The sequence below is a fragment of the Oncorhynchus masou genome, chromosome 22 (genome assembly GCF_036934945.1).
Source record: "Oncorhynchus masou masou isolate Uvic2021 chromosome 22, UVic_Omas_1.1, whole genome shotgun sequence".
Lineage (NCBI taxonomy): Eukaryota > Metazoa > Chordata > Actinopteri > Salmoniformes > Salmonidae > Oncorhynchus > Oncorhynchus masou.
The window spans coordinates 31,826,473-31,853,760 of NC_088233.1; the positions used below are offsets into that span (position 1 = coordinate 31,826,473).

General features: G+C 43.0%; 1 protein-coding gene across 4 annotated transcripts in view; it reads left to right on the forward strand.

Moving 5' to 3' along the window:
- scaper (S-phase cyclin A-associated protein in the ER) overlaps positions 1-27,288 on the forward strand; it is a 133,794-nt gene that overhangs the window by 42,977 nt on the left and 63,529 nt on the right. For 3 of the 4 annotated variants that reach the window (XM_064929909.1, XM_064929911.1, XM_064929912.1), the window contains exons 5-19: positions 1,019-1,119; positions 4,545-4,661; positions 5,443-5,570; positions 5,745-6,001; positions 6,760-7,089; positions 9,914-10,081; positions 10,249-10,312; positions 13,227-13,362; positions 13,497-13,608; positions 14,031-14,171; positions 14,407-14,562; positions 14,664-14,806; positions 15,545-15,626; positions 15,753-15,905; positions 18,297-18,404. In XM_064929909.1, coding sequence (XP_064785981.1) covers positions 1,019-1,119; positions 4,545-4,661; positions 5,443-5,570; positions 5,745-6,001; positions 6,760-7,089; positions 9,914-10,081; positions 10,249-10,312; positions 13,227-13,362; positions 13,497-13,608; positions 14,031-14,171; positions 14,407-14,562; positions 14,664-14,806; positions 15,545-15,626; positions 15,753-15,905; positions 18,297-18,404 — 2,196 coding nt within the window. The remainder of the gene's footprint in view (positions 1-1,018; positions 1,120-4,544; positions 4,662-5,442; positions 5,571-5,744; positions 6,002-6,759; positions 7,090-9,913; positions 10,082-10,248; positions 10,313-13,226; positions 13,363-13,496; positions 13,609-14,030; positions 14,172-14,406; positions 14,563-14,663; positions 14,807-15,544; positions 15,627-15,752; positions 15,906-18,296; positions 18,405-27,288) is intronic. The other variant, XM_064929910.1, reaches the window with a different exon arrangement.

Here is a 27,288-nt window from a genome sequence, read left to right on the forward strand (position 1 = left end):
CCTTGTCATGGGCTGAATAGAAGGGCCTCTTACCTGTTTGTGTGGGTGAGATGTGCTCCACTGACTGTGACTGGGCCTGGCCCTGGCCCAGATTCCCACTCCTCTGTGTTATAGAGGTGCAGGGGGCGTTTGGGTTACTGGAGCCCCCGAGTGCTGTGAGATTTGGAGCTGGATAGAGCCTCTGAGATTCTCTACAAATAGAGACAATACACAGGGTGCAGAGATCTGTGCCACTTCTCCCTCACTATGGCTGTTTCCAAAGGTAACCTATTACAAGACCACACTGAACAGTCTGAACTGAATTTCAAATCCTAATCTCTAAGACAAAGTAGTTTCTCATTGTGCTGATATTATATGTGGATGATTGCAGGGGTGTCAAGCATCTAAAAAATCTTAAGGGACACAAGGTACGTAAGGATGGCTGGGGGGGGGGTCTCGGCCCCCCTTTCAAACACATGAAACAGCTTTTTCCTGCTATCTAGAGCTATAATCGTCTTGTTAATTCTATGCAAAAAAATATATAACATTTTATTAAACGTATATTTTTCTGCATATCTAAGCATACCTCTTGAGCAGTTGTTATCCTCCTGACTGGTGGTTCTTTTTTTTAAGGAAACTAAATATGCTTCTTCGCATTTGCTAAAATCTAGGTAAAAGATTTTAAGGAATGTGAGTTTTATTCAGTACATTTAGTTATTCCTAAAACCTACGAACCATGCCAGCTAACATGGTTAATCCAGCTACTATAACCTGATTAACAGCCTGAAATGGCTTCTTGGTAGCTAGGCTAGTTATGAGGTTGGGAGATTGGGAACCTGTACGGGCTAGCTAAAGCATACTTCATAAAATTGACAAGTGGCTAGTAGTGTTACAGAAGAGAAAAAAATATTGGACAAATCTGAGTGGGCAAAGTACCCCTGTGCCCCCTATCGGCATGACGCCTCTGGATGTTTGTGTGATTGGTGATGGATACACTGAGATGCCCCCGTCTGTCTGAAAGGTGTTTGTCTTTATTTAGGAGGTGCTGATGATGTTGGACAACTATGTGCGGGACTTTAAAGCTCTCATCGACTGGATCCAGCTGCAGGAGAAGTTAGAGAAAACAGATGCCCAGAACAGGTGATCGACCGATGTCTTGTCTCTCTTTCTCTCTCACACAGATGTGTGTGTATATGTGTGTCATATATATATATATATATATATATATTCCATTAGCGGCGGCTGTCGTAGAGCTGGGCGATGGCGATTTGATTAATTAAAAATAATGTCTTTGCCCAATATTCCAAATGCCTGTATCGCAAGAATCAAAATTTTGTTATTTTTCGTTACGTCTGCTTTGTTCACGTGTTGTATTTTTGGTCTCATCTCTTTCACTCCTTCTGTGCTGTATGCACCTCCCCATTTACACCAGAGATCTGTGTATAATGAAAAGATGCTTGTATCCGCCCTAACAATGTGAGTCTTTGTCCCAAAGGTGGGAAGACAGGCGACAAGCTTAGGTCCAAAATAAACCCATAGAAATGCATTGGGCTTATTTCGGACAGATTTTAGCAAAAGTGAATCTTCTCGCTTCACCACTTCCTCTATGGTTTACACACACCAAGCCCCTACCCTGTATCTCATGCCAACACAGTTGAGAGATCACATGGACACCTAAACACATTGAGACATTAGTTTACTGTAATATAGAAGTTACATTTTCTAATCATACCCTTTTTATGTCTCAACTACTCAAATTGCATGCAGAGCAGACACTACTAAAACGAGAGTATCAATGAACATTGATTCTGGAAAATGAATGCTCAGGTTGTCGTACGCGGCATTGGGGTACCACGTACCGCTAGCAGCATTTTAGCCAGACTGTTATACAAGCTGTCTAGTCTGTTTATATGTGTGCAATAATGCATAACACACCATTTTATATAAGGAATTGGCAACTCGTTCTCATTCTGATAAATAAGGTAGGCCACTTGATTTCAACATCTGACCAAAGTGGACAGGCTAACATGCTTTTCAAGCAGTTGGAGGCAGACAGAGGGGTGTGCTCGTAACAATTCAACTGTTCAACCTCGTTAGCTAGCAAATAGATCCAATTTGGCTAAACTTGAAATATAAAGATTAGCTGGCTAAGCACGAGCATGTGGACTTGAGATTGTTGATGAGACCTGTGTTATTTTCTATAGCCTAATGCCTGCTACAAGAAGTTAGTCATTTATTAGTGAATGTGCATTATGTATGGTTCTAGTTAAGTGTGTAACAAAAAAGGGCATTTTCATAGACAGACTTGAAAGCCAGATCCGTGACTATTACAACAACAAAGCAGTTTAAAATATGTGGATGAAATAAATACACTATTAGTGGGTCTTATGGTTGTGGAAGGCTTATATTTAGCCTAGGTATAACTTCACACGCCGTGAATTAATTAGATTATTGCTGATTCTTTGATATGCTGTGTATTTTACCTTTAACTGTACACCGCCTATTTAGAGAGAACATACACAAAATTGAAATGCATATCGTGAATCGCACATAAGTTTGAACAAAATGTAGATATGATTTTTAGGCCATATCGCCCAACCCTAGGCTGTCAGATAATCAACCGATTACAGATTAATTTTCCACTTCATATTAACTAGGCTACTCTATATTTAAAAGTTTCAATTCACGAGTCAGTCGAGCCCTCTCCTGCTGGAATGAACGACATGCATTTTCTAGCGATCTGTTGATAGGATAGACACCTGTCAGTCACAAATTGAGTGATGACAGAGAAACGCAGTCTGCTGTCTATCCCGCCTCCCTGTATACGTTTTGTGTGCTGGGGTTGGTTGCAGTCAAATTTCTATACACGGGAGAGAGCAAGATGCTGGTGAATTTGTATGTCCCATGTAATGTAAGCGGTAACGATGAGTCAAAATCCATGATTTAGCCTAATATTTCTGACATATTCACGTGTTGCACATAGCTAGCCTCGGAGTCTTGGAGCATAGTAGGCTATTTACCGTGCTTTGACAACTAAACCACAAATGTTGACTAGTTTATAAAAGCTGTCTAACTGACTGGATAAAGTCGATCTCCCATATCCCTTTGCCATTCATAAATCATGCAACGTGGTTACACTATGTCCATGGTATCGCATCCGGACAAGTAAACCAAATGATTTCCCAGGTTTCCTTTCCTAGGATGACGGGACTTGCCAGACATTGACGCTAAAGTGAGCGACTCGTCTTGTCAGTGTAGCCTAACGAATCTGAAAGAGACATTTATTTGGCTCCCTGATTTGCATAGTTTACTGGTAGGTTTCTTGGTGATTATCTTTAGATAAATTATGAAAACATTCGATGAAGATGGTGAATCATCACTGCAGGAACAATAGGTAGTGGAGAGCCTCATTCTGGTCCAAATACTGTGTGATAATTCGGGCTCAAACGGAATCCAGGCATTACAACGGAATTTAACAATATACATGTTTTTATTGACTTTAGTAAGGAACCAACTAAATGTATTGAAAATGTTTTAATTCCCCCAAGTGTATCATAAGAAATGAGCAGAATGCATCAGTGATAAGTATTTGCTGTAACTTTCTGAAGAGGTAACGAGAATGTCCGTGTGTGCGCGTTGCGCGTCTCCCACAGTCTTCTGGTAGATGGAAAGTCTCTTTCCCAAAACCTTCTCAGTTAAATCTCAACTACAAAGTATCCTATGCTTACTTGGCAGAATATGATAATTATTTTCATCAATCCAGTGGGTATTTGTTTTGCAAACTCTACCATCATGTGCGCTACAAAAACACAGCTCAACAACAGCCTCTTGCTGTGATGTGGTTTGAGCATTTGTGGATTCTGAACATCTCGTTGTGGACTTACAACATCAAATGTGTTTGTTTCTCTATTAAAAGTGAATTTGACCGAGAATAAACTGAAAATAATAAAACACAATTTGAAAAACAAACATCATTGTGGCCATTCCTATCTTGTAATAAAACCGTATCTAAGTCAGGTTCAATGTTAAAGGTTTAATGTTCTCCAACTTAGAAAATAGTCCTGATCATATAGAACTAGACAATGTCTTGTTTTGGATATTAGAATCTACCAAAATAGAGCTCCTTCGGCCAAAGAATCCTTCTCACTTTGCCCTGGGTCGCCTGGCTGTTTCTATTTGGCTGGGTACTCGCACTGCTTTCGCTCTCTGTCTCGCTGTCACTCGCTCTCACTCTCTCACTCCCATCTCTCCCGGAGGGAACCTCTAAGTGACATCTCTGCTCCATGCCATTGAGTCACAAACACACTGGATCAATGGCGTCTCTTTAACACAGTGACCACAACACCTGTTAATTGACTAAGATATAAAAATCCAAGCTTTTATGATGTCTCCCAATTTGTACATTTTACATAGACTGTTAATCAATCAGACAACCTTTGTTTCTGTGTTCCATTAATTGAATTGTTTTTAACTAAAGTGAGACATAAATCTCAGCCTGAACTATGGTACTACACTATATTACAAGTTTATGAAAAACATAATTTCTTTGTCCCCTCTGAATCAAGACCCACGTCTTTGGCTTGGGAAGTGCGTAAAATGTCCCCAGGTCGTCATGTGTTGCCTAGCCCCTCATCGGACAGAATGGTCCCTTCTCCTAGTGCTCGCCGTGCCCTCAACTTTGGGTAAGATTTCTCCATCTCATTTCTGGTTCAGTTGACAGCCCTAATCTCCACTGTTTCCGATCTGAGCTGAAATTGCTTACCATCATGTTTATGTAATGACTGACAGTCATTATGAACACACAGCAGTCATCAAAATCCCTTGTTGTTTTACTCCCCATCAGCACATTCTGGGAAGCAGTACAATCTGTTGCGCCTCAGCATCTTTCAGCTGCAGCCTGGCTGACATTACGTGTAAAATGGTCAGCCATCATTAGATGTTTACAGTTAGCGAAAAGAGAATGCAAATGCTAAAACCTCTAACAAATCAATGTAAGATATGATGTGCCGACTGGTCTAGGTTGGTAGAGGCTACTCTGTGCGTGATCTGATCAAGGGGATTGATTGCTGATGGCGAGGCATTTGTTTAATGTAATTTGTTGAGTCTCACTGGCCCTCGCCACAGAAACAGTGGGAGGTGTAGATAAGTGTGGTTAAAGACTGCTGAAGCATCAGTTCAATATGTGCAGTTCCCTGTAATCGAATGCTGCAGGAAATGGGTATTGATCATGAAGGAGGTCTGTTGCCTGAGACAGCCCTGTAGGCCCTGGGAGTGTTGTGATGAAAAGCCCAGCCTGGAAGAGGCAGATGGAGCTGCTCACCTTAGGGTCATCTCTTTTAGTGGTCCTCACAGCCATTTTTACTATTTTTGTACAGTGATAATCTCTCTGGTTGAAATGCTTTTGTGTATGTTGGCATTGTTCTCTTCTGGTTCTGGTTCTGATGTATGTGTTTATCTCTCCAGTGGTCCTCCACCCACACTGGCGGTAGCTCGTCTGTCCCACACGGGCCCCAGCTGGGCTGAGCGTGTCAAGTCCTCCCAGTCTCTCCCTGTCCCCAGCCAGCCCAACACCTGTCATGTAGAGAAGCCAGGTAAGCAGAGCTCTTTCCTCCACATCTATAGAATGAACTACATGATCCTCATCATTTAGTACACCTCTGATGTCCTTTTGTCTTCAGGGTGTGTCCCCCCTTCTGATTAACGCCTATGGGGCATTAACATTTGTTTTGTTCTCTTCTTATTTGTGTGTGTCCTTCTGTGTCCAGGTAAGAAGGACTCTGAGGGCTGGGAGACAGTCCAGCGTGGACGTCCTGCTAGGCCTCGCTCTGCCATCATCGTAGCCAAGGTCAGCCCGGTCCTGGCCCACATCAGCCCTAACGACGACAGTAACAAGGAGAACCAACAGCTCCTTGGCAGGTCCTGCCCCCTGGATAAAGACACGGGTCACTGTGAACAGACAATCCCTGAGGAGCCTGTCCCACTTGAGGAGACGGCAGAAGACTTGGAGAAGGGTAACATGGAGGTACTGAGCCCTGACGTCACTCACCCTCCCAGGAGTCCCCAAATCTAAATTATTCAGGAAGACGGGAGATGTGGTGCAGAGTAACTGAAAACCGTTTTATCAGCCACATTGTTGTTGTTTTGGGCTCCACAGTACTCATAGACAGCCTGTCCAGACGGGGCATATCAGTTTTAACACAATTGATCGTACACTGAAATTTCAGAGGCAGAAAGATGCCATTTTCACTCATTAAATAAATTCTCTCAATGCCTCAGAACACACTGGGTAGGGGTGTATTCTAGGCATTGCTTGATTTAGACAGATTTCATGTGTTTCCACATTTATACTGAAAAAAATTATAAACGCAAAATGAAACAATTTCAACTATTTTTACTGAGTTACAGTTCATATAAGGGCATCAGTCAATTTAAATAAATTAATTAGGGCCTAATCTGTGGATTTCACATGCCTGGGCAGGGGTGTAGCCATGGGTGAGTCTGGGAGCACGTGGGCCCACCCACTTGGGAGCCAGGCCCAGCCAGCCAATCAGCAAATCAATTTTTTGTTTAGTTCATGAAACATTTTACATTTTGCGTTTATTTTTGTTTTTGTTCAGTATAGTTTATTTGATGATCTGATGAGGTTTGGGTGTTTAGGGCATGTTAGTACCAACCTCCCTGCATGATGTGTGTGTTAATCGTTTTGATTTGTCACTGCTCTCATGAAATGCTTGGAATATGCATGTGTTTAATATTGTGTGTGTGATTGTGTCGGTGCAGCCCCCAGCAGACAGTGTGCAAGACTCGGGGCAGTGTGTCGACACACCCCGTGAGGACACGCCTCCGCCCATACCAGCCCCAACCCCTTCTCTTACACAAGCCGAAGACCCTACCCCCTCTGCAACCCTATCCCTACCAGCTCCAGTCCTTTCCTTAGCCCTCCCTCCGTCCCTAGACACGGCCCAGATGGATGGGCCCAGTGCTCTGGGGAACAAGGGGGCTGCCGGGGGTGCGTCACAGGGCATGGCAGCATCTGCTCCAGGACAGGCTGAGACTCCCATGGCAGCGGTGAAACTGGAGATTGTGCTGGACCCCACAGAGCTTTCCACTGTGAGTGCTGAGCGATGGAGGAGCAGAGGGGGGAGGGCTCAGTGCGGGGGGGGGGGGGGGGTCAGAGATCCCCCAGGGGCCTTCACCGCCTAAACAAAGTCAATCTACAGAACCTTCAACCACAATGTGAGATGACATGCTGCACAGCCCCCTCAGAACCTCAGTTTACTTGGGGGTGTTGATAGTTGGCTGTGAGAGGATGACCATATGGGTCCGGTTGTGGGAGCTCTGAAAGCAGTGTCTGTCGTGTTCGTTGCTGGAAGTAGCCAGCCCAGTTGTTATGCTGTGTTGATGAAGTGGGCAATAATCAAAACTTGACTGTGATTTGAGCTGAAATGGTGAGAGAACCTATGACAGGGTGTCCAGTTCAGGGACAGGTTCAGCCCAAAGGGCCAGGGGTCATGGCATGTGTACAGTTGTGGCCAAAAGTTTTGAGAATGACACAAATATTAATTTCCACAAAGTTTGCTGCTTCAGTGTCTTTAGATATTTTTGTCAGATGTTACTATGGAATACTGAAGTATAATTACAAGCATTTCATAAGTGTCAGACTTTTATTGACAATTACATGAAGTTGATGCAAAGAGTCAATATTTGCAGTTTTTCAAGACCTCTGCAATCCGCCCTGACATGCTGTCAATTAACTTCTGGGCCATATCCTGACTGATGGCAGCCTATTCTTGCATAATCAATGCTTGGAGTTTGTCAGAATTTGTGGGGTTTTGTTTGTCCCCCTGCCTCTTGAGGATTGACCACAAGTTCTCAATGGGATTAAGGTCTGGGGAGTTTCCTGGCCATGAACCCAAAATATTGATGTTTTGTTCCCCGAGCCACTTGGCTGAGAAGCAACCTGAATGGTCTCAGGATGCTTTACTGTTGGCATGACACGGGACTGATGGTAGCACTCCCCTTGTCTTCTCTGGACAAGCTTTTTTCCGGATGCCCCAAACAATCAGAAATGGGATTCATCAGAGAAAATTACTTTACCCCAGTCCTCAGCAGTCCAATCCCTGTTCCTTTTGCCGAATATCAGTCTGTCCCTGATGTTTTTCCCGGAGAGATGTGGCTTCTTTGCTGCCCTTCTTGACACCAGGCCATCCTCCAAAAGTCTTCACCTCACTGTGCGTGCACATGCATTCACATCTGCCTGCTGCCATTCCTGAGCAAGCTCTGTACTGGTGGTGCCCCGATCCCCCAGCTGAATCATCTTTAGGAGACGGTCCTGGCGCTTGCTGGACTTTCTTGGGTGCCGGGAAGCCTTCACAACAATTGAACCACTGTCCTTGAATGAAGTACTTGATGATCTGATAAATGGTTGATTTAGGTGCAATCTTACTGGCAGCAATATCCTTGCCTGTGAAATCATTTTTGTGCAAAGCAATGATGTAGGCACGTGTTTCCTTGCAGGTAACCATGGTTGACAGAGGAAGAACAATGATTCCAAACATCACCTTCCTTTTGAAGCTTCCAGTCTGTTATTCAAACTCAATCAGCATCAATAAGTGATCTCCAGCTTTGTCCTCATCAACACTCACACCTGTGTTAGAGAATCACTGACATGATGTCAGCTGGTCCTTTTGTGGCAGGGCTGAAATGCAGTGGACATTTTTTGGGGGGGATTCAGTTCATTTGCATGGCAAAGAGGTACTTTGCAATTCACCTGATCACTCTTCATAACATTCTGGAGTATATGCAAATTGGTATCATACAAACTGAGGCAGCAGACTTTGTGAAAATGTATATTTGTGTCATTCTCCATTTTTGGCCATGACTGTACAATGACTGTGTCAGGTATTAGTTTGTTTTCTGTAGCTGGTCTCCACTGTGCATCAGCAGCCTTCCCGTGTCAGGTTTGTTACTGCCTATGTCGTCTCTCTGCAGTTAATCAGGAATACCCTCCTTCACTAGCAGGGTTACTGTCTGTCATAGATACTTCCACAGCACTTTAACCTCTTATGGAGGTTTTCTCTATACCTAGAGATTATGTCTTTTGAATGATCTACAGGGAAAGTCATCTTTGCTCAGATCAAATGCAGGCAGATCTGGTCTTAGTTCTGGAGCAGGCCAGACACCTCTCTGGGTGGCTCAGATAAGCCCAGTGCTGTTTAGACTCCCCTGCAGGACCCGAGTTAGAGACAAACAGCTTTGTTGGTGAGAGAAACCTCTCCCTCATTCCCCTTGTTAAGTTAGACTGGAGCTCTGGTCTCTGGACTGGAGTGCAGCTAGCTATCTATTCTCCCTGATGGTAATTTCGGACTAAGGAAAGACTATTTGTCAAGTTCATGTCAGAAGTGTAAAGACTAATAGACATTGAGACATTTTGGTCTCCATCAGGCTATTTAGACTAATCTAGTAGGTATTTATTCCGACCTGTGTTTCATTGTTTTGAACCATGTCAGTGAAATGGTCCCTTAGTTGTGCCTCCTTCCACCATCTCGTCATCCTCACAGTGAACTTGTTTTGCATGACTCCTGAATGCTTCCTCACCTGTGATCTTGTGATTGGTCGATGCAGTTAACTTTTTGGTTTGATCTTCTTTTCAGTTTTGACGTTGTTATAATACCAACATCTCAAAATGGTACTCTTAGAGCTGTATGAAATGAAGACACATTCTTCAAAATAAAACTCAGGAAATGTTTTAAGTTGATCCCGCCAAGCCCACCACTATATAATAACACCTTTCAAAGACTTGGTAAAAGCAATAGACAACATTCCTGCATTTTAGAAATGTCGAGATAGACCCTGACTGCCAGTGGGCTTGGTCAAACCTGAATGACCTGAGGAAGGAGCTGTATGTGAGTCTGTGTGTGTGCTGTGTGTCCAGCCCCAGTCCATGGCAGAGGTCCTGGCTAAGAAGGAGGAGCTGGCTGACCGCCTGGAGAAGGCCAACGAGGAGGCTATTGCCAGCGCCATCGCTGAAGAGGAACAGCTGACCAGAGAGATCCAGGCTGAGAACAATGACCTGGAGACTGACAACGAGAGTGACTTCTCTGTAAGTCACATACCTCACACACTCACGCTTTTCTTTGGTCATATGAAAGTAGTTTGGTGGTTAAAAATGTGAAGTGGTAGGATCTCTTTCCGCAGGTCTTGAGTTTTGCTCACCTTGCAATATCCTAATGCTTGTCACTGATCATGAACTGATTCTCTCTCTTCTAGGCCAGCATTGGCAGTGGAGGTGGACTCAACATGGACTGGAGTGACATGTTAGCCGATTATGACGGTAAATCTCTTTTCTGTTTAGTTGTAATTAATCTATACTGTACAAAAAATATAAAGGCAACATGTAAAGTGTTAGTCCCATGTTTCATGAGCTGAAATAAAAGATCCCAGAAATGTTCTATAAGCACAACAATATTATTTTTCTCAAATTTGGTGCACACATTTGTTTGCATCTCTGTGAGGATTTCTTCTTTGCCAAGATAATCTATCCACCTGACAGGTGTAGCATATCAAGAAGCTGATTAAACAGCATTATCATTACACAGGTGCATCTTGTGCTGGGGACTAAAAGGCCACTCTAAAATGTGCAGTTTTGTCACAACACAATGCCACAGATGTCTCAAGTTGAGGGAGTGCGCAATTGCCATGCTGACTGAAGAAATGTCCCCCAGAGCTGTTTCCAGAAAATTGAATGTTAATTTCTCTACTATAAGCCGCCTCCATCGCTTTTGAGAATGTGGCAGTACATGGAGTTATGTAAGTGAAGACCCCTGTGAAATGGACAAAAATGAATGGCTACTTATTGTCATTGGGCGAAACATATACACAATCGCAAATACCACTCAATTGGGTGGCAGTTGGTCAAAAACATATTGCAAGTGGAACATAGCAAATGCCGGTAATGTAATAAACCAAAAATCCCAAAGGGGGCGAGCGCGCTCCACCATAGGATTCTATGTGGGAAATGGCCAAAGTCAGGTCTCAAGTGTGAAATATTCACAACCTGAATAAAAAAAATGAACCTTGTAAAAAGTGTATTTTTGGACTGTTTTTTTTAACATATTTTTTTGTTGTCAATTATACGTATGTAAGAACCGTATCTACCTAGATTTTTCTTATGCGAGTTTGTTCATAAGGCCTATGTTTAGTCCATTTGCCATATATGATCATAGGAAGTAGGCTTCCAAACCCAAAAGTCAGTGAACCATGTGCAAATGGCATATATAATGTCGAGATGGCCTATATACTGACCAAAATGAAATATATCACTATATTTAGCCCTAAATCAACCTAGAAGGTCTATTTGTCAAGTTCTGATCATAGCAAGTTAGAATTTCTCATTGGTGTTGATTCAGCATGTTAATTTTGTAATGGGAAGTCCTTATGAATATACATTGGCAATGGACACTGTCATCTTGCAGAATAGCATGTTCACACTGACAATATGCTGTATAACATGTTAAGACTGGCAATGTATTACACTACCGTTCAAACGTTTGCGGTCACTTAGAAATATCCTTGTTTTTGAAAGAAAAGCACATTTCTTGGTTCATTTTTAATAGCAACATATTGATCAGAAATAGTGTAGACATTGTTAATGTTATAAATGACTAGAAACTGAAGATCTCGTACAACGCTGTGTACTACTCCCTTCACAGAACAGTGCAAACTGGCTCTAACCAGAATAGAAAGATGAGTGGGAGGACCCGATGCACAACTGAGCAAGAGGACAAGTACATCCGTCTCTATGGGACGAGGCGGTTTCAATGCACCTAGTCTTGTTATTCTGGGGACTTTTCTAAATGTTGTCATTTCCGCGATGTTAAAAATTAATTGAAAATATTGCAAATGGACGAGGCTGTTTCTTGACCTGAGAACCTTCTAGAGCCACATAACTCACCGTGCACTACCAACTTAAGCTCTAGAACAGGTTTATAAGTTTCGGAGCTCTAGGTCTGACGGTTCTTTGATGGTTCGAAAGCCGGTAACTATTGCAGGCTCCGTCTGTCTAAGCCCCACACTGTCACTCCATATTGGTTGTGTGTGAGTGCAGAAAATCACTTAGAGCTCTGAAACACACCTTAACACGCCTCAACTGGATCTCTAACTTTTTAAAGAAAAAAAACATTTGTTTAATTAATCATCATGAAATGGACGTTGTACGATTTCTCCTAAACTACGATGATAAATGGCTGGTTCATGTACTTTGACGTGAAGCGGTCAAATTAGTGCTGTATTAACGTTTTCGACCTTCAATCCCACAAAATGTGCATGAACTCAAAGAGCATTGTGGCCTCGATGCCATCATGTTTCTGGGCTAAAAGTACATTTGGCCACCCACTGTGCTCGAGTTTTGTCTTTGAAGTCTGTTTCATTTACGAGAAAAAGCCATGTCCATTTGATTATGAAATGTCCATTTGCAATATACATTCAGTTGCCATCTGCTGGAATTATCTGGTACAGCAGAACATTTTCAAAAATAAATAAATGTATATCTTCGAAAACGAGTCTCCTTGACACTGTATTTTTTGACTTCCTGGAAGACCAGGCCTTGGGGGGCACCCTGAGGCCGTCGGACTATTTTAATATCACTCGAGGTCCTCTAGTAAGGGACCGTCCATTTGCCCTATGAAAATGCTCATCAATCATAAGGGAGCTGCCACATGGGTCCCTTAAGTATGGTATAGGCAGGCATAAGCTAGAGACAACAAACACGATTGCATTTCATCAATGGCAATTTGAATTGCTAGAGATACCGTGACAAGATCCTGAGGCATGTCACCCATTGAGCATATTTGGAATGCTCTGGATCGATGTTTACGACAGCAACTTCGCACAGCCATTGAAGATGAGTGGGACAACATTTCACAGGTCACAATCAGCAGCCTGATCAACTCTATCCTCAGGCGATGTGTCGCGCTGCATGATGCAAATTATGGTAACACCAGATACTGACTTGTTTTCTGATCCACGTCTCAACTTTTTAAGTTAAAAAAATCTGTGGCCAACAGATTCTGTATTCCCAGTCATGTGAAATCCATAGATTAGGGCCTAATGAATTTCTTTAAATTGACTGGTTTCCTTATGACCTTTAACTCAGTAAAATCTGTTGAGTTTATATATTTTTGTTCAGTACATATAATGAAATGTATTGTGATGCTCTTGCTAAAGACACAGATGTGATCAATGTCTAGACTCACCTCTCTCTGCAGCGAGGGAGCCCTGGCGTCAGAGCACCTCCTGGGGGGACATTGTGGAGGAGGAGCCTTCTAGACCCCCTGGCCATGGAATCCACATGCACGAGAAACTGTCCTCACCGTCTCGTAAAAGGTGGGACACACCCACCCTCATGTCACGCTGAAGTTTGTCAGAGAAAAGATCTTGATTCATGTCTAAGTTCATTGCTACTGTGTGTAAGACAATTGGGGGAGAGGAAAGTCATTTTTTTCTGTCTTTGTTGGCAGAACCATTGCGGAGTCTAAGAAGAAACATGAGGAGAAACAGCTGAAGGCCCAGCAGCTCCGAGAGAAACTGCGGGATGAGAAGACCCACAAGCTGCAGAAGCTCCTGGAGAGGGTGAGTGGCAATGCAGTGCAGAGCCAACAGGAAACACCACAGCCTAGCCCCAGACTGGCCACGAGGAGAGCTTCTGTCAGCACACTGCCAGATAGAATCACTAAATATCAGAGGCCAGCTCCGCCTCTCTCAAACCAGCTGGCCACAGATGTGTCTGGGAGAGACTTAGCCCAAACTCAATCTTTCATGACGTTTGTTTTTGTTCTTCAGGCCGTCGTGGGATGAGTGAGCCCTTGAATAATCCTGAGTATTAACCACATAAATACATGAAGTGGTGTATATTCACATTAATCCCTGTGGACATGAGACCAGAGCGGGTAGCAGGAAATGCTTTGACAGCAAGACACCATGAAAATGTCTACCTTGGTTAGAGAAATGTACATGAATGAAATGAGCTGACCCAAGCTGTCTTTCCCTCACAGGAGAAGGAGGTCAGGAAATGGAAGGAGGAGTTGTTGGACCAGCGGCGGAGGATGATGGAGGAGAAGTTACTCCATGCAGAGTTCAAGCGGGAGCTGCAGCTCCAGGCCATAGTAAAGAAGGCTCAGGAGGAGGAGGCCAAGGTACAGGATTGACCCCTGGAACACTGCACACCTAGCTACATGTCCAAGAGTTGAAGTATTTTTCTACTTAGATTTCCCTTGTGATAATACATTTTTGACACTGAGAATGTTCTTAAAGTAAAGACAAAGAACGACTAAGAAACAATGGCAAACTAGAGTAGAGGCAGACTTTTAGATTTTTTTTGTAGCTTAGTGATTCCGACTTGTTGACCGGTGGCCTTGTGACTCTGTACAGGTGAATGAGATAGCATTCATCAACACTCTGGAGGCACAGAACAAGAGGCACGACGTGCTGGCTAAGCTGAACGAGTACGAGCAGCGCCTCAACGAGCTGCAGGAGGAGAGAGGCAGGAGACAGGAAGAGAAGCAGGCCAGAGATGAGGCTGTACAGGTAACAATGAACAGCAGCTCCCCCTTTTCCCCCCAGACCTCTCTGGCTTACCCCAGTGTACAGTCCCACTGACTGGCTATGGTCCCCGTCTGTCTCCCCAGGAGCGTAAGCGTGCTCTGGAGGCAGAGAGACAGGCGCGTGTGGAGGAGCTGCTGATGAGGAGGAAGGAGCAGGATGCGCGCATCGAGCAGCAGAAGCAGGAGAAGGAGAGGGCCAGGGAGGACGCTGCACGAGAGAGGGCCAGGTCTGTACCACCTGGCTCACAGTCGGAATCACACATCTTTTTTTGGACTATCAAATGTGGCCCTCATTGTTCCTTATGTATAATAGATTTACATTTGGGAGTATCCGTCTGATACGGATGTCAAGGAGGATGCTCTCCTCACTGAGAATGGTTACATGCACACAATAATACCATTATTGTAGGTAGTCAGATTAATATAATCATTTGTTTAAAACTTTTACATGCTTTGCAAGAAGAACGATTTCACTAATAATCCTGTTTCCATGACACCTGAAATCGGGCTACCTGATGGGACTTTTGATAAATGCAGAAAATTGCCAATCAAATAAAAGTTCTACCACAGTGACTGTTATTTTTGCAAATACTCTTTAATTCTGAGTTCGGACATATAAAGTTTGTATGTGAAAGCTATGCATTCTAAAATGCATACATTCAGTTTTTCCCAAACTCACTTCACTCGTGCATAAGGGGAGGCTTGCGCTACCTTGCTGGCACAAGCACAGATCAAATCCACAGCTCGAATACTGACTTAAACTGTTTACATGTCCTAATCATTTGAAAAATTGCTCCGAAATTCGGCCTTTGCTTACTTAGACTTTGACGTTACAGTGATTAAGATAAGCAGAGTGTTTACATGACTAATTCCATACTCGGCCTTCTGCCATAATCCACTTAATATTGAATTATTAGTGTGAATGTAAACGTATTCACTGCTCCTGTATGTTGTCCTCTCCACAGAGACCGAGAGGAGCGTCTGGCTGCCCTCAACGCTGCTCAACAGGAGGCCATGGAGGAACTGCAGAAGAAGATTCAGATGAAGGTTAGTGTTGCTGCTGCACCTCACTCCTGTCCTTCATTAAAGACCAGACTAATGTTGACATTTCCTAGTTGCAGACCAGACAAAAGTTTACAATTTCTAGTTCTTCTTGGTTGTTCTCCTTCCCAGCACGATGAGAGCAGTCGCAGGCACATGGAGCAGATTGAGCAGAGGAAAGAGAAGGCAGCAGAACTCAGCAGTGGCAGACATGCCAACACTGACTATGCCCCTAAACTGACACCATATGAGCGCACGAAACAGTGCTCCTTGTGCAATGTTGTGGTATGTACTCATAAGTCTGAAATTATTTTTAATTATCTGTTTTTTAGCCAGATGTCCTTGTATTATTCTTAGTGTAGATGCTGATTTTATATTTTGCCCAGTTGTCCTTGGCATATATTCCCTCTGACACTAGACGTGACACTAGTCACCAGACATCTGGTAGCATTAGACAGATGCTGGCATACTGAGTAAAGAACCATTTTAGCATATATATTCAAATTGGCTTGATCCACTCTCCAGTGAGAAGTTCACCCTTTACTTAATTAACTTAATTTCTTGCAATAATTTGTGATGCTGATTGGCATACATGCTTAACCTAAACTGAAGGGGAAAGCAGCAGCAGCTTTGTGGCAGTAGAGCGTCTGTGGAGGTCCCATCTATTGTTGCTTGGCAGACTGTATGCATAAAAATGCTGACGAGAAGGTGATTCAGAGGATTTTGGGAGAGAATGTATTTAAATGAGGATTTAACTGCATTGATTAAACATGAACTCTGGAGTAGAGATTTATGACTGGGCATGATTTTCAAGTGACAGGCAACAAATCCATTGGCAGGCACATTTGTCTGTGACGGACCCGGCCGGCTCTCACTGCTACAAGGTTGAGACACCTTGAAGCTCCAACTAGCATCAGATAAAGAACAGTGTGGGTGGTAGAGGGGGGAATCTTGTTAAAAAATGTCAGATGACCTTGGCCAGCATCTGACACCAGAGATCATCTATAGGTCAGCAGCTGGCACTCTATTTAATGACATTAAACACAGGCCATCTGTAATAGGCTTTATTCCAGCCATGAGTGGGAGGAAAACGACACAGCCACATCAACCTCACCTCACGCTGTTTGTGTCAATTCTTCATCTTCACACCACTTATTCCAATGCTTCTGTCTGTGTATCATCCAATCTTGCCCACAGTTTAATATGTTAGTACTGTCAGCTATTCAGTAGTGATGGGGGGAAAAAAATTGACACAGTTACGTATCACGATATTATATTGATACTTTGACTCCAAGTATTGATTTAGCTAGATAGCTTTAGCTGGTGCTTGTCAGCTGTACCTGCACCAAAACTCCGGTATTTTTCATCCAATAACTTGTTCTGGGCAATTCTACGGTAACAAAATTACACTGACAATACGATTTTCCACTTTAAAATGTATTACAAACACAAAACATTGACTTTAAAGTTCAACAAACTGTACAACACTATGCATAATGACTCAATTTATACAGTAAATAAAAAAATATTAACATTTACTGGAAAACTGTGCGGATGCGAGGTTTGGTAATAGAGTTACGGTAAAATCTCTCCCAGTTTTATTCTTTTACCAAAGTTTGTATAGTTCTTCCTGTAAATGTGTTTGTCAGTGGAAATTGTAAAAAGTGCATAGTGTTGTATGGTTTGTTAAACTTTGAAATCAATGGTTTTTGTTCAGTATACATTTTAAAGTAAAATATCTGAGTCTCAGCATAATTTCCTTACCCTTGGAATTGCCCTTCTGCATCTTCTTTTTAAATACTGAGCCAACATGTTTTCAGCATTTTTGTTTATATTACTTTTCAAAGGCTCCCTTGTACCTCTGCACCAGCAATTTGTTTGGAACTTCAAATCGTAGTATCGAATCACATGCATATAGAATCTTGAGAATCACATATCATATTGGCACTGAAGTATCATGATAATATCGTGTTGAGAGGTCCCTGGCAAATTGCCAGCCTTACTATTCAGTGTGTCGTTTTCAAAACATGCCACTGTATATGGTCACTGTGTGTGTGAGGAGCATGAATGACAGAAGGGACATTAGTTAATCAGTTGGTGTCAGTTGGTGTGAGGAGTAATCATTGACACAGAGTAGAGGGATGAAAGATAAAAAATATTATGCTTGATTTGTGATTGACCATCCTAAGGCAATCACATTAATGTTGTTATATAGGCTGGATCATCCTGATTGGATCTGTCAGCCACAATTTCATACTGCAGTATTTAGTATGGTCCTGCTGTGCTGTCAGAAAGGAGAATATCATGAAATGCAGCCATGAAGTCATCTTCAGTTTAACAGTGCTCTCATGTCTGTCTGACACTACACTGCCACACTTGCCACCTTTCTTCTTTACCTTGTCAATTCATTCCACTAAAGGCGTATTGTGTTTAACATGCACAACATATGGATCACGATCTGAAGACTGCATTTAAGTTATTCACACCTACTAAAATATTAGGTCTCACTATGTATTTAGTTTGTGAGTGGAGGTGGAGAGGAAACATTCTGTAAGATCTTATTGAAAACCAGTTGTAATGTATAGTTGTAGTGGCCTCCCATGGGGGGTGGAGACCTTGTTGACTGTCTCTGCCTACATTGTCCTCAGCAGTAACCTCTGACCTGTGTGTTTGTAGATCACCACGGAGGTGCACCTGTACAGCCACACCAAGGGCAAGAGGCACCAGCAGGCTGTGAGAGACAGCAGTAGCATCCAGGGACGGGAGCTCTCCGATGAGGAAGTGGTGCGTACCCCAAAGCACTTAAAGGCCCAGTGCAGTAAAATAAAATAAAATGTTTTCCTGTTTTTATATATATTATCTCCATACTGTGAAATTGTGAACATTCTGATCATGCCCTTTTCATGTAAGAGCTGTTTGAAAAGACCATCTGAAATTTCAGCCTGTTTTGGTGGGATGGAGTTTTCGCCTGTAAATTTGTTAATAGACCAATAAGAAAGAGTTCCAAACCTCTGCCAATAACAGCTAGTTTTCAGTTTTCCCCTCCCCACTCAGACCACTCCCAGACAGTCCTAGCAAAATACTTGAGAAATTGCCCTTTGCTATGAATCTATTTTTATGTTTTTGACCATTATTTTCAATCCAAATCATACTAAGGTACTTAATTGTTACCCAGAATTTTAATATGATTTATATGATATGATATGGAGATGAAAAGGGACGCAAACAGTGGGGCAAAAAAGTATTTAGTCAGCCACCAATTGTGCAAGTTCTCCCACTTAAAAAGATGAGAGGCCTGTAATTTTCATCACAGGTACACTTCAACTATGACAGACAAAATGAGAAAAAAAATCCAGAAAATCACATTGTAGGATTTTTTAATGAATTTATTTGCAAATTATGGTGGAAAATAAGTATTTGGTCAATAACAAAAGTTTATCTCAATACTTTGTTATATACCCTTTGTTGGCAATGACAGAGGTCAAACGTTTTCTGTAAGTCTTCACAAGGTTTTCACACACTGTTGCTGGTATTTTGTCCCATTCCTCCATGCAGATCTCCTCTAGAGCAGTGATGTTTTGGGGCTGTTGCTGGGCAACACGGACTTTCAACTCCCTCCAAAGATTTTCTATGAGGTTGAGATCTGGAGACTGGCTAGGCCACTCCAGGACCTTGAAATGCTTCTTACAAAGCCACTCCTTCGTTGCCCGGGCGGTGTGTTTGGGATCATTGTCATGCTGAAAGACCCAGCCACGTTTCATCTTCAATGCCCTTGCTGATGGGAGGAGGTTTTCACTCAAAATCTCACGATACATGGCCCCATTCATTCTTTCCTTTACACGGATCAGTCGTCCTGGTCCCTTTGCAGAAAAACAGCCCCAAAGCATGATGTTTTCACCCCCGTGCTTCACAGTAGGTATGGTGTTCTTTGGGTGCAACTCAGCATTCTTTGTCCTTCAAACACGACGAGTTGAGTTTTTACCAAAAAGTTATATTTTGGTTTCATCTGACCATATGACTTTCTCCCAATCTTCTTCTGGATCATCCAGCTCTCTAGCAAACTTCAGACGGGCCTGGTCATGTACTGGCTTAAGCAGGGGGACACGTCTGGCACTGCTGGATTTGAGTCCCTGGTGGCGTAGTTTGTTACTTTGGTCCCAGCTCTCTGCAGGTCAATCACTAGGTCCCCCCGTGTGGTTCTGTGATTTTTGTTCACCGTTCTTGTGATCATTTTGACCCCACAGGGTGAGATCTTGCGTGGAGCCCCAGATCGAGGGAGATTATCAGTGGGTCTTATATGTCTTCCATTTACTAATAATTGCTCCCACAGTTGATTTCTTCAAACCAAGCTGCTTACCTATTGCAGATTCAGTCTTCCCAGCCTGGTGCATGTCTACAATTTTGTTTCTGGTGTCCTTTGACAGCTCTTTGGTCTTGGCCATAGTGGAGTTTGGAGTGTGACTGTTTGAGGTTGTGGACAGGTGTATTTTATACTGACAACAAGTTCAAACAGGTGCCATTAATACAGGTAACGAGTGGAGGACAGAGGAGCCTCTTAAAGAAGAAGTTACAGGTCTGTGAGAGCCAGAAATCTTGCTTGTTTGTAGGTGACCAAATACTTATTTTCCACCATAATTTGCAAATAAATTCATAAAAAATCCTACAATGTGATTTTCTGGATTTTTCTTCTCATTTTGTCTGTCATAGTTGAAGTGTACCTATGATGAAAATTACAGGCCTCTCTCATCTTTTTAAGTGGGAGAACTTGCACAATTGGTGGCTGACTAAATACGTTTTTTGCCCAACTGTTTATCCTTTTCAACGGAAGTCTTACCTCAAATATTCAGATACCCCATCTGTCCATCATCCCAACAAAATAATAATACTTAGATATCGTCTGTGATATTAAATGAAGGTTATTGTTGTTTATGACGGGCTCATTATTATTGTTTGAATCATATAATGTTAGGCTCTCTCGCTGGCTTTGTGAGATTATAAAGGGGCCCTGAAATGTAAACAGCTAGGGTTCAGTGAGTCAGTTGAGGGTTGACATCACCCTCATATCTATAGGCCGTTCTGTCACAGAGCACTTTTCATGGGAAGACTGCTCGTTAAAGGAAGGGGGCTTCTCAGCCTGCTCTGCAATATGAGATTTCCTTTTCAGCATGCTGCTCTTTGTGAGGCTGACAACTGTTGGTGCTATATGCAAAACCTTTGGCCCCAGCAGCTCCTTCATTCAAACCTGTTTTCACTGGCTGATCATTAATCCCACCACCTTCCACTCTAAATCATTTGCTTTCCAACTGATGCCCATTTCTCTGTTTGACAGTACGATAAACAAGGCATTGGCAATGAAGGCATGCAACTTTCCAATACAGTACTATGGCCACAGCCAGTATCACACAACCTCTTTAGACTGCCTTTAAACCATGCAATGTAGGCTATGCTTTACACTAGTAGTGGCTGGTGGGGTATGAAATGGCTTAGCTAATGGGTCCAAACGATTGCAATGTATGTACAATGGATTATCAGCATGGTGTTCCCTGCGTAATAATGGCTCTTTGTTGTAATGGGATGAGACAAGACAACTCTACTGGACATGCTCTTATCATTTACTACACTATGTTTCAATTATGGGCTATTCAGCCCTGCTTTTGTCACACATTTTCATTCAGCTTTTGAGGGCAATCAAGCAGGCGTTGGAGAAATGTCCTGGGATTTTTGTTTAGATAGACTATGCTGGCCCTTCTTTATTTATGTCCTGCTCATTTTGGTGTGCAGTATTTCATTCATGCAACTGCCAACAATTTTCCAGCCGCTGGTTCCATAACTCTTGCTGGAATGAAAGATTTTTAATTAAAATGAAGATGGTTGGCTGAACTGTACAGAGGTCACTACATAGTTTTTCAGTGGAGGCAGGCGGCAGATGCCCCAAGGCTTCATATTTAGTCATTTTCTCTCATTTTCAAGGACTTGCGAGTTAAATAGAAAATACAATGATTATCAACAGGGCTGGATCGATGTGCCGAGGGAACGTCTGGGATTGCAATCACTCTCTTTACTTACACTTATTAGTTGTCAAATGTCCTGTTTTAATGATATACGCAATGTCCACAGCCCTTCGGGTTGGACATATTGGATTTATTTATTGGGTCACCCTTGACACAGCAGCACAAAAACACCAGTGACCTCTCCAAGGGAATACTCATCCCTTCCCAGCCCCCTCCTGCACCCTCAGCTGGGCCTCTGAGAATGGAGCTGTGGGACAGGCCTGTGCCAAAAGAGGGATCACTAGGCTGTGATGGACTCCGGCTTCTGGGTATGAGAGTTGACCTCCTGGAGCCAGCAGTAAACGAGGGTGGTGTTGATGATGAGTCCCTTCTGGTGGCCAGAGACCCCTGTTGAAATACACAGAGTGCCAGCTGAAGTACCCCTGTCTTTGCCAGGCTGTTAGAACAAAGTGTACAGAAACCATTTGAACTAGTTGAAGGAGTGAAGTTGCAGTTCAGATTTCCTGGAAGATAAAATATTAATTGAAACACTTCTAAAAATGGAAGGCATTGAAAGATGCATAGAGAATGAATATGCATTTTTTGTAAGTCTGTCAGATTTATCATGTTCTGCGTTACAAGTGCTACTTGAATGTCACAGAAAGGATTCTGTTCCATAAAACAAAGGTCCTGTGAGCAAGTTGCATGGATGGTGTGTGTAGCTGGATCCAGTGTGCCATCACATTGTACCCAACATGACATACCGCTGTCTATTTCACACCAAGTGCAAAGCCAACCTCTGAGTCCTGTATCTCAGATTGTGCTCTAAAGAGGCCTTTTTTCTTGGCGCTGTGGGGGTGTGATGTTTAGAAAGCCCTCTGGTTTCTCCTTCCAGAACAGAGGAGAAGCAGTGTGTGGTAGGTATTGTGAGGGAGCTCTGCCCTCAGGCCTGGCTCTGTGGCCTATTGTCTTCCTGCTTCATCCAGACACCTGTCTGTTACACATCCTCATCAGATTACCTGTCATGATACAAAATAATCTTATAGTTAAATTCAAATAAAAGCATTAGGCAATGACATGGTCATGGTATCAATTAATTCTGTAGATGAGTTAATATTTAAAATCCTTTCTGTCTTTTAATGCGATTTGTGAGATGGCTCATGTTTTTGAACAATTCCGTTAAGTAAACGGAAGGAGCATTGGAAGGGGATAGGCTCTCAGGAAGATTACTGAACAGCTGCCTCTCAAGCAAGGCAGAGCCACGGTCATGACGGAAAGGCTCAAGAATTTCCTAGCCTATCCATTGCGCCAATGTCTCTGGGATACAGATGCATCTTGAAGACAGTCTTGCGAGCACGGGGTACTCTTTTTTTTCTGACATAATGGGATGTGGCCCCTTGAAACCGCCTCAGCTATGACATGTTTGTCTGTTAGGGTAGGGTACACTACAACTTTTTAAATGCCTATACAAAAACTTCTCTGGAGATACGAACGGGCATTTTACTTGTCTGTAAAGGAATGCCACTTCTGAAGTGGGACTAACATCCATCAGAACGCCCCTGGTTGCCTAGTGACTGGCTCAGTGGTCTAAGACACTGCATCGCAATGCTAGCTGTGCTGCAAGAAATCCTGGTTTGAGTCCAGGCTCTGTTGCAGCCGGCCTTGACCAGGAGACCCATGAGGCGACGCACAATTGTCCCAGCGTCGTCTGTGTTAGGGGAGAGTTTGGCCGGATGGGATGTTCTTGTCCCATCGCGCACAAGCGACTCCTGTGGCTGGGCGGACGCAGTGCACTCTGACACGGTCACCGGGTGTACGGTGTTTCCTCCGACACAGTGGAGTGGCTGACTTCCGGGTTAAGCGGGCATTGTGTCAAGAAGCAGTGCGGCTTGGCTGGGTTGTGTTTCAGAGGACGCATGGCTCTCGACCTTCGCCTCTCTCAAGTCCGTACAGGAGTTGCAGTGATGGGACAAGACTGTAACTACCAATTGGATACCACGAAATTGGGTAAAAAAAATAAAAATAATAATCACTAGACAACCAGAACAAATAATCGAACAACTGCACCTTGCCGGCTGCCTGCGTGCAGAACACTCTCTCCTAAAAAAGTACTTTAAAGTTTCACTTAACAATAAATTTAGTAGCTGCACATCAATCAGGAAAATGTATTGTTGCCAGTGAAAGAATACAGAACATTCTATGCACGTTCTACCGATACCGATTATTGGAGGACCAAAAAAGCCGATACCGATTAATCTTCCGATTTATATATGAAAAATATATTTTTTTAAAACAACAAATGTATTTGTAATAATGACAATTCCAACAATACTGAATGAACACTTATTTTAACTTAATATAATGCATCAATAAAATCAATTTAGCCTCAAGTAAATAATGAAACATGTTCAATTTGATTTAAATAATGCAAAAACAAAGTTTTGGAGAAGAAAGTAAATGTGCAATATGTGCTTTGTAAGAAAGCTAACGTTTCAATTCCTTGCTCAGAACATGAACATATGAAAGCTGGTGGTTCCTTTTAACATGAGTCTTCAATATTCCCAGGTAAGAAGTTTTAGGTTGTAGTTATCATATAGTTATAGGACTATTTCCCTCTATACCATTTGTATTTAATTAACCGTTGACTATTGGATGTTCTTATAGTCACTTTAGTATTGCAAGTGTAACAGTATAGCTTCCGTCCCTCTCCTCGCTCCTCCCTGTGCTCAAACCAGCAACACAACGACAACAGCCACCACATCGAAGCAGGGTTACCCATGCAGAGCAAGGGAAACAACCACCAAGGCTCAGAGCGAGTGAAGTTTGAAACGCTATTAGCGCGCACTAACTAGCCAGCCATTTAACTTCGGTTACACCAGCCTCATCTCGGGAGTTGATAGGCTTGAAGTCATAAACAGCGCAATGCTTGACGCACAATGAAGAGCTGCTGGCAAAACGCACGAGAGTGCTGTTTGAGTGAATGTTTACGCGCCTGATTCTGCCTGCCACCGCTCAGTCAGATACCTAGATACTTGTTTGCTTGTATGCTCAGTCAGATTATATGCAACGCAGGACATGCTAGATAATATCTAGTAGTATCATCAACCATGTCAAATCAAATGTATTTATATAGCCCTTCGTACATCAGCTGATATCTCAAAGTGCTGTACAGAAACCCCAAACAGCAAGCAATGCAGGTGTAGAAGCACGGTGGCTAGGAAAAACTCCCTAGAAAGGCCAAAACCTAGGAAGAAACCTAGAGACGAACCAGGCTATGTGGGGTGGCCAGTCCTCTTCTGGCTGTGCCGGGTGGAGATTATAACAGAACATGGCCAAGATGTTCAAATGTTCATAAATGACCAGCATGGTCCAATAATATTAAGGCAGAACAGTTGAAACTGGAACAGCAGCACGGCCAGGTGGACTGGGGACAGCAAGGAGTCATCATGCCAGGTAGTCCTGAGGCATGGTACTAGGGCTCAGGTCCTCTGAGAGAGAGAAAGAAAGAGAGAATTAGAAAGGGCACACTTAAATTCACACAGGACACCGAATAGGACAGGAGAAGTACTCCAGATATAACAAACTGACCCTAGCCCCCCGACACATAAACTACTACAGTATAAATAGTGGAGGCTGAGACAGGAGGGGTCAGGAGACACTGTGGCCCCATCTGAGGACACCCCCGGACAGGGCCAAACAGGAAGGATATAACCCAACCCACTTTGCCAAACTACAGCCCCCACACCACTAGAGGGATACCTTCAACCACCAACTTACCATCCTAAGACCAGGCCGAGTATAGCCCACAAAGATCTCCGCCATGGCACAACCAGAAACAAAATTGTAGACCTGCACCAGGCTGGGAAGACTGAATCTGCAATAGGTAAGCAGCTTGGTTTGAAGAAATCAACTGTGGTAGCAATTATTAGGAAATAGACATATAAGACCACTGATAATCTCCCTCGATCTGGGGCTCCACGCAAGATCTCACCCCGTGGGGTCAAAATGATCACAAGAACGGTGAACAAAAATCCCAGAAGCACACAGGGGGACCTAGTGAATGACCTGCAGAGACCTGGGACCAAAGTAACAAAGCCTACCATCAGTAACACACTACGCCGCCAGGGACTCAAATCCTGCAGTGCCAGACGTGTCCCCCTGCTTAAGCCAGCACATATCCAAGCCCGTCTGAAGTTTGCAAGAGAGCATTTGGATAATCCAGAAGAAGATTGGGAGAATGTCAGATGAAACCAAAATATAACTTTTAGGTAAAAACTCAACTTGTCGTGTAAAAGAAAGAATGAATGGGGCCATGTATTGTGAGATTTTGAGTGAAAACCTCCTTCCATCAGCAAGGGCATTGAAGATGAAACGTGGCTGGGTCTTGGCTTCGTAAGAAGAGGTCAAACTGAGGTCAAACGTTTTCTGTAAGTCTTCACAATGTTTTCACACACTTGCTGGTATTTTGGCCCATTCCTCCATGCAGATCTCCTCTAGAGCAGTGATGTTTTGAGGCTGTTGCTGGGCAACACGGACTTTCAACTCCCTCCAAGATTTTCTATGGTGTTGAGATCTGGAGACTGGCTAGGCCACTCCAGGACCTTGAAATGCTTCTTACGAAGCCACTCCTTCGTTGCCCGTGCGGTGTGTTTTTGATCATTGTCATGCTGAAAGACCCAGCCACGTTTCATCTTCAATGCCCTCATACGATGCCAGCCCACTGAATGGACGTGTGGAATGGGCGAAAATTGTGCAAGTTACTTCACAATCAAAATTAAATTAGGCATTGCTGAGGTTGATTTTAATTCAGAACAGTAGTGTAATGTTGAATTTTGTGTTATGTCTATTTATCAGCGTTGATGCTCATTTTAATAATTTGACCACACGCCTTGCATGATACATTCTCTTTTTTATGTTTTACTTTGTAAAGTCAGCCTGCACAGCCGGCCCATCGAAACTATACCAAAATGAATTTCAAACAAAGCAAGAGTTAGCCTATAGACAAGATTACATTGACAATCTGATGAGTGACAATATTAGGCCTATCAGTTGTCAAATTGTACATGACGAGATGGGTAACATCTTGTAATTGACAGATGCAGGGAAAGGAGTATCACTTTATCAAATCCTCCTTCAGTCACATGCAGGTAAAACATTTTGATTGCTATATAGTATCTGAAATAGCACATTCTGCGGTTTATATGACTCTTACGTTTTGTAAACTCAAAATTCAGGAGGTGCAGCTCTTTTTCCAAATGTAATTTTTCCAAGAATATCTGTGCTGTCCATGCTTTCAGCACATGACCACTCACATGGCATCATTGCTCTGGCTGTTAACCAAAAACTAGTAACATAATAAATGTAAAATTACAATATGCTATTCTATCTTCAATGGATAAATGGGCGATAGAAACTGATAATGGTGCATGTGACTTCAGTTAAGTTTTGGTTAGCCGCCGATGTCCAAACCAAGTACTTGCTCAATGGCTTTCCATATCAGGGGAAAGATGAAACCAGGCCAGCGGGTGAGCGACTGTCTGAGACTTTGGTTTTGAGATTCGTGGAGCCTTACATGGGCAAATCTGACCATGGACAACTTCTTCACATCAATTTCCCTGGCAGACAAGTTGATTGCAAAGAAGACTAGCCTGCTCGGAACTGTGAACAAACACTGGCGA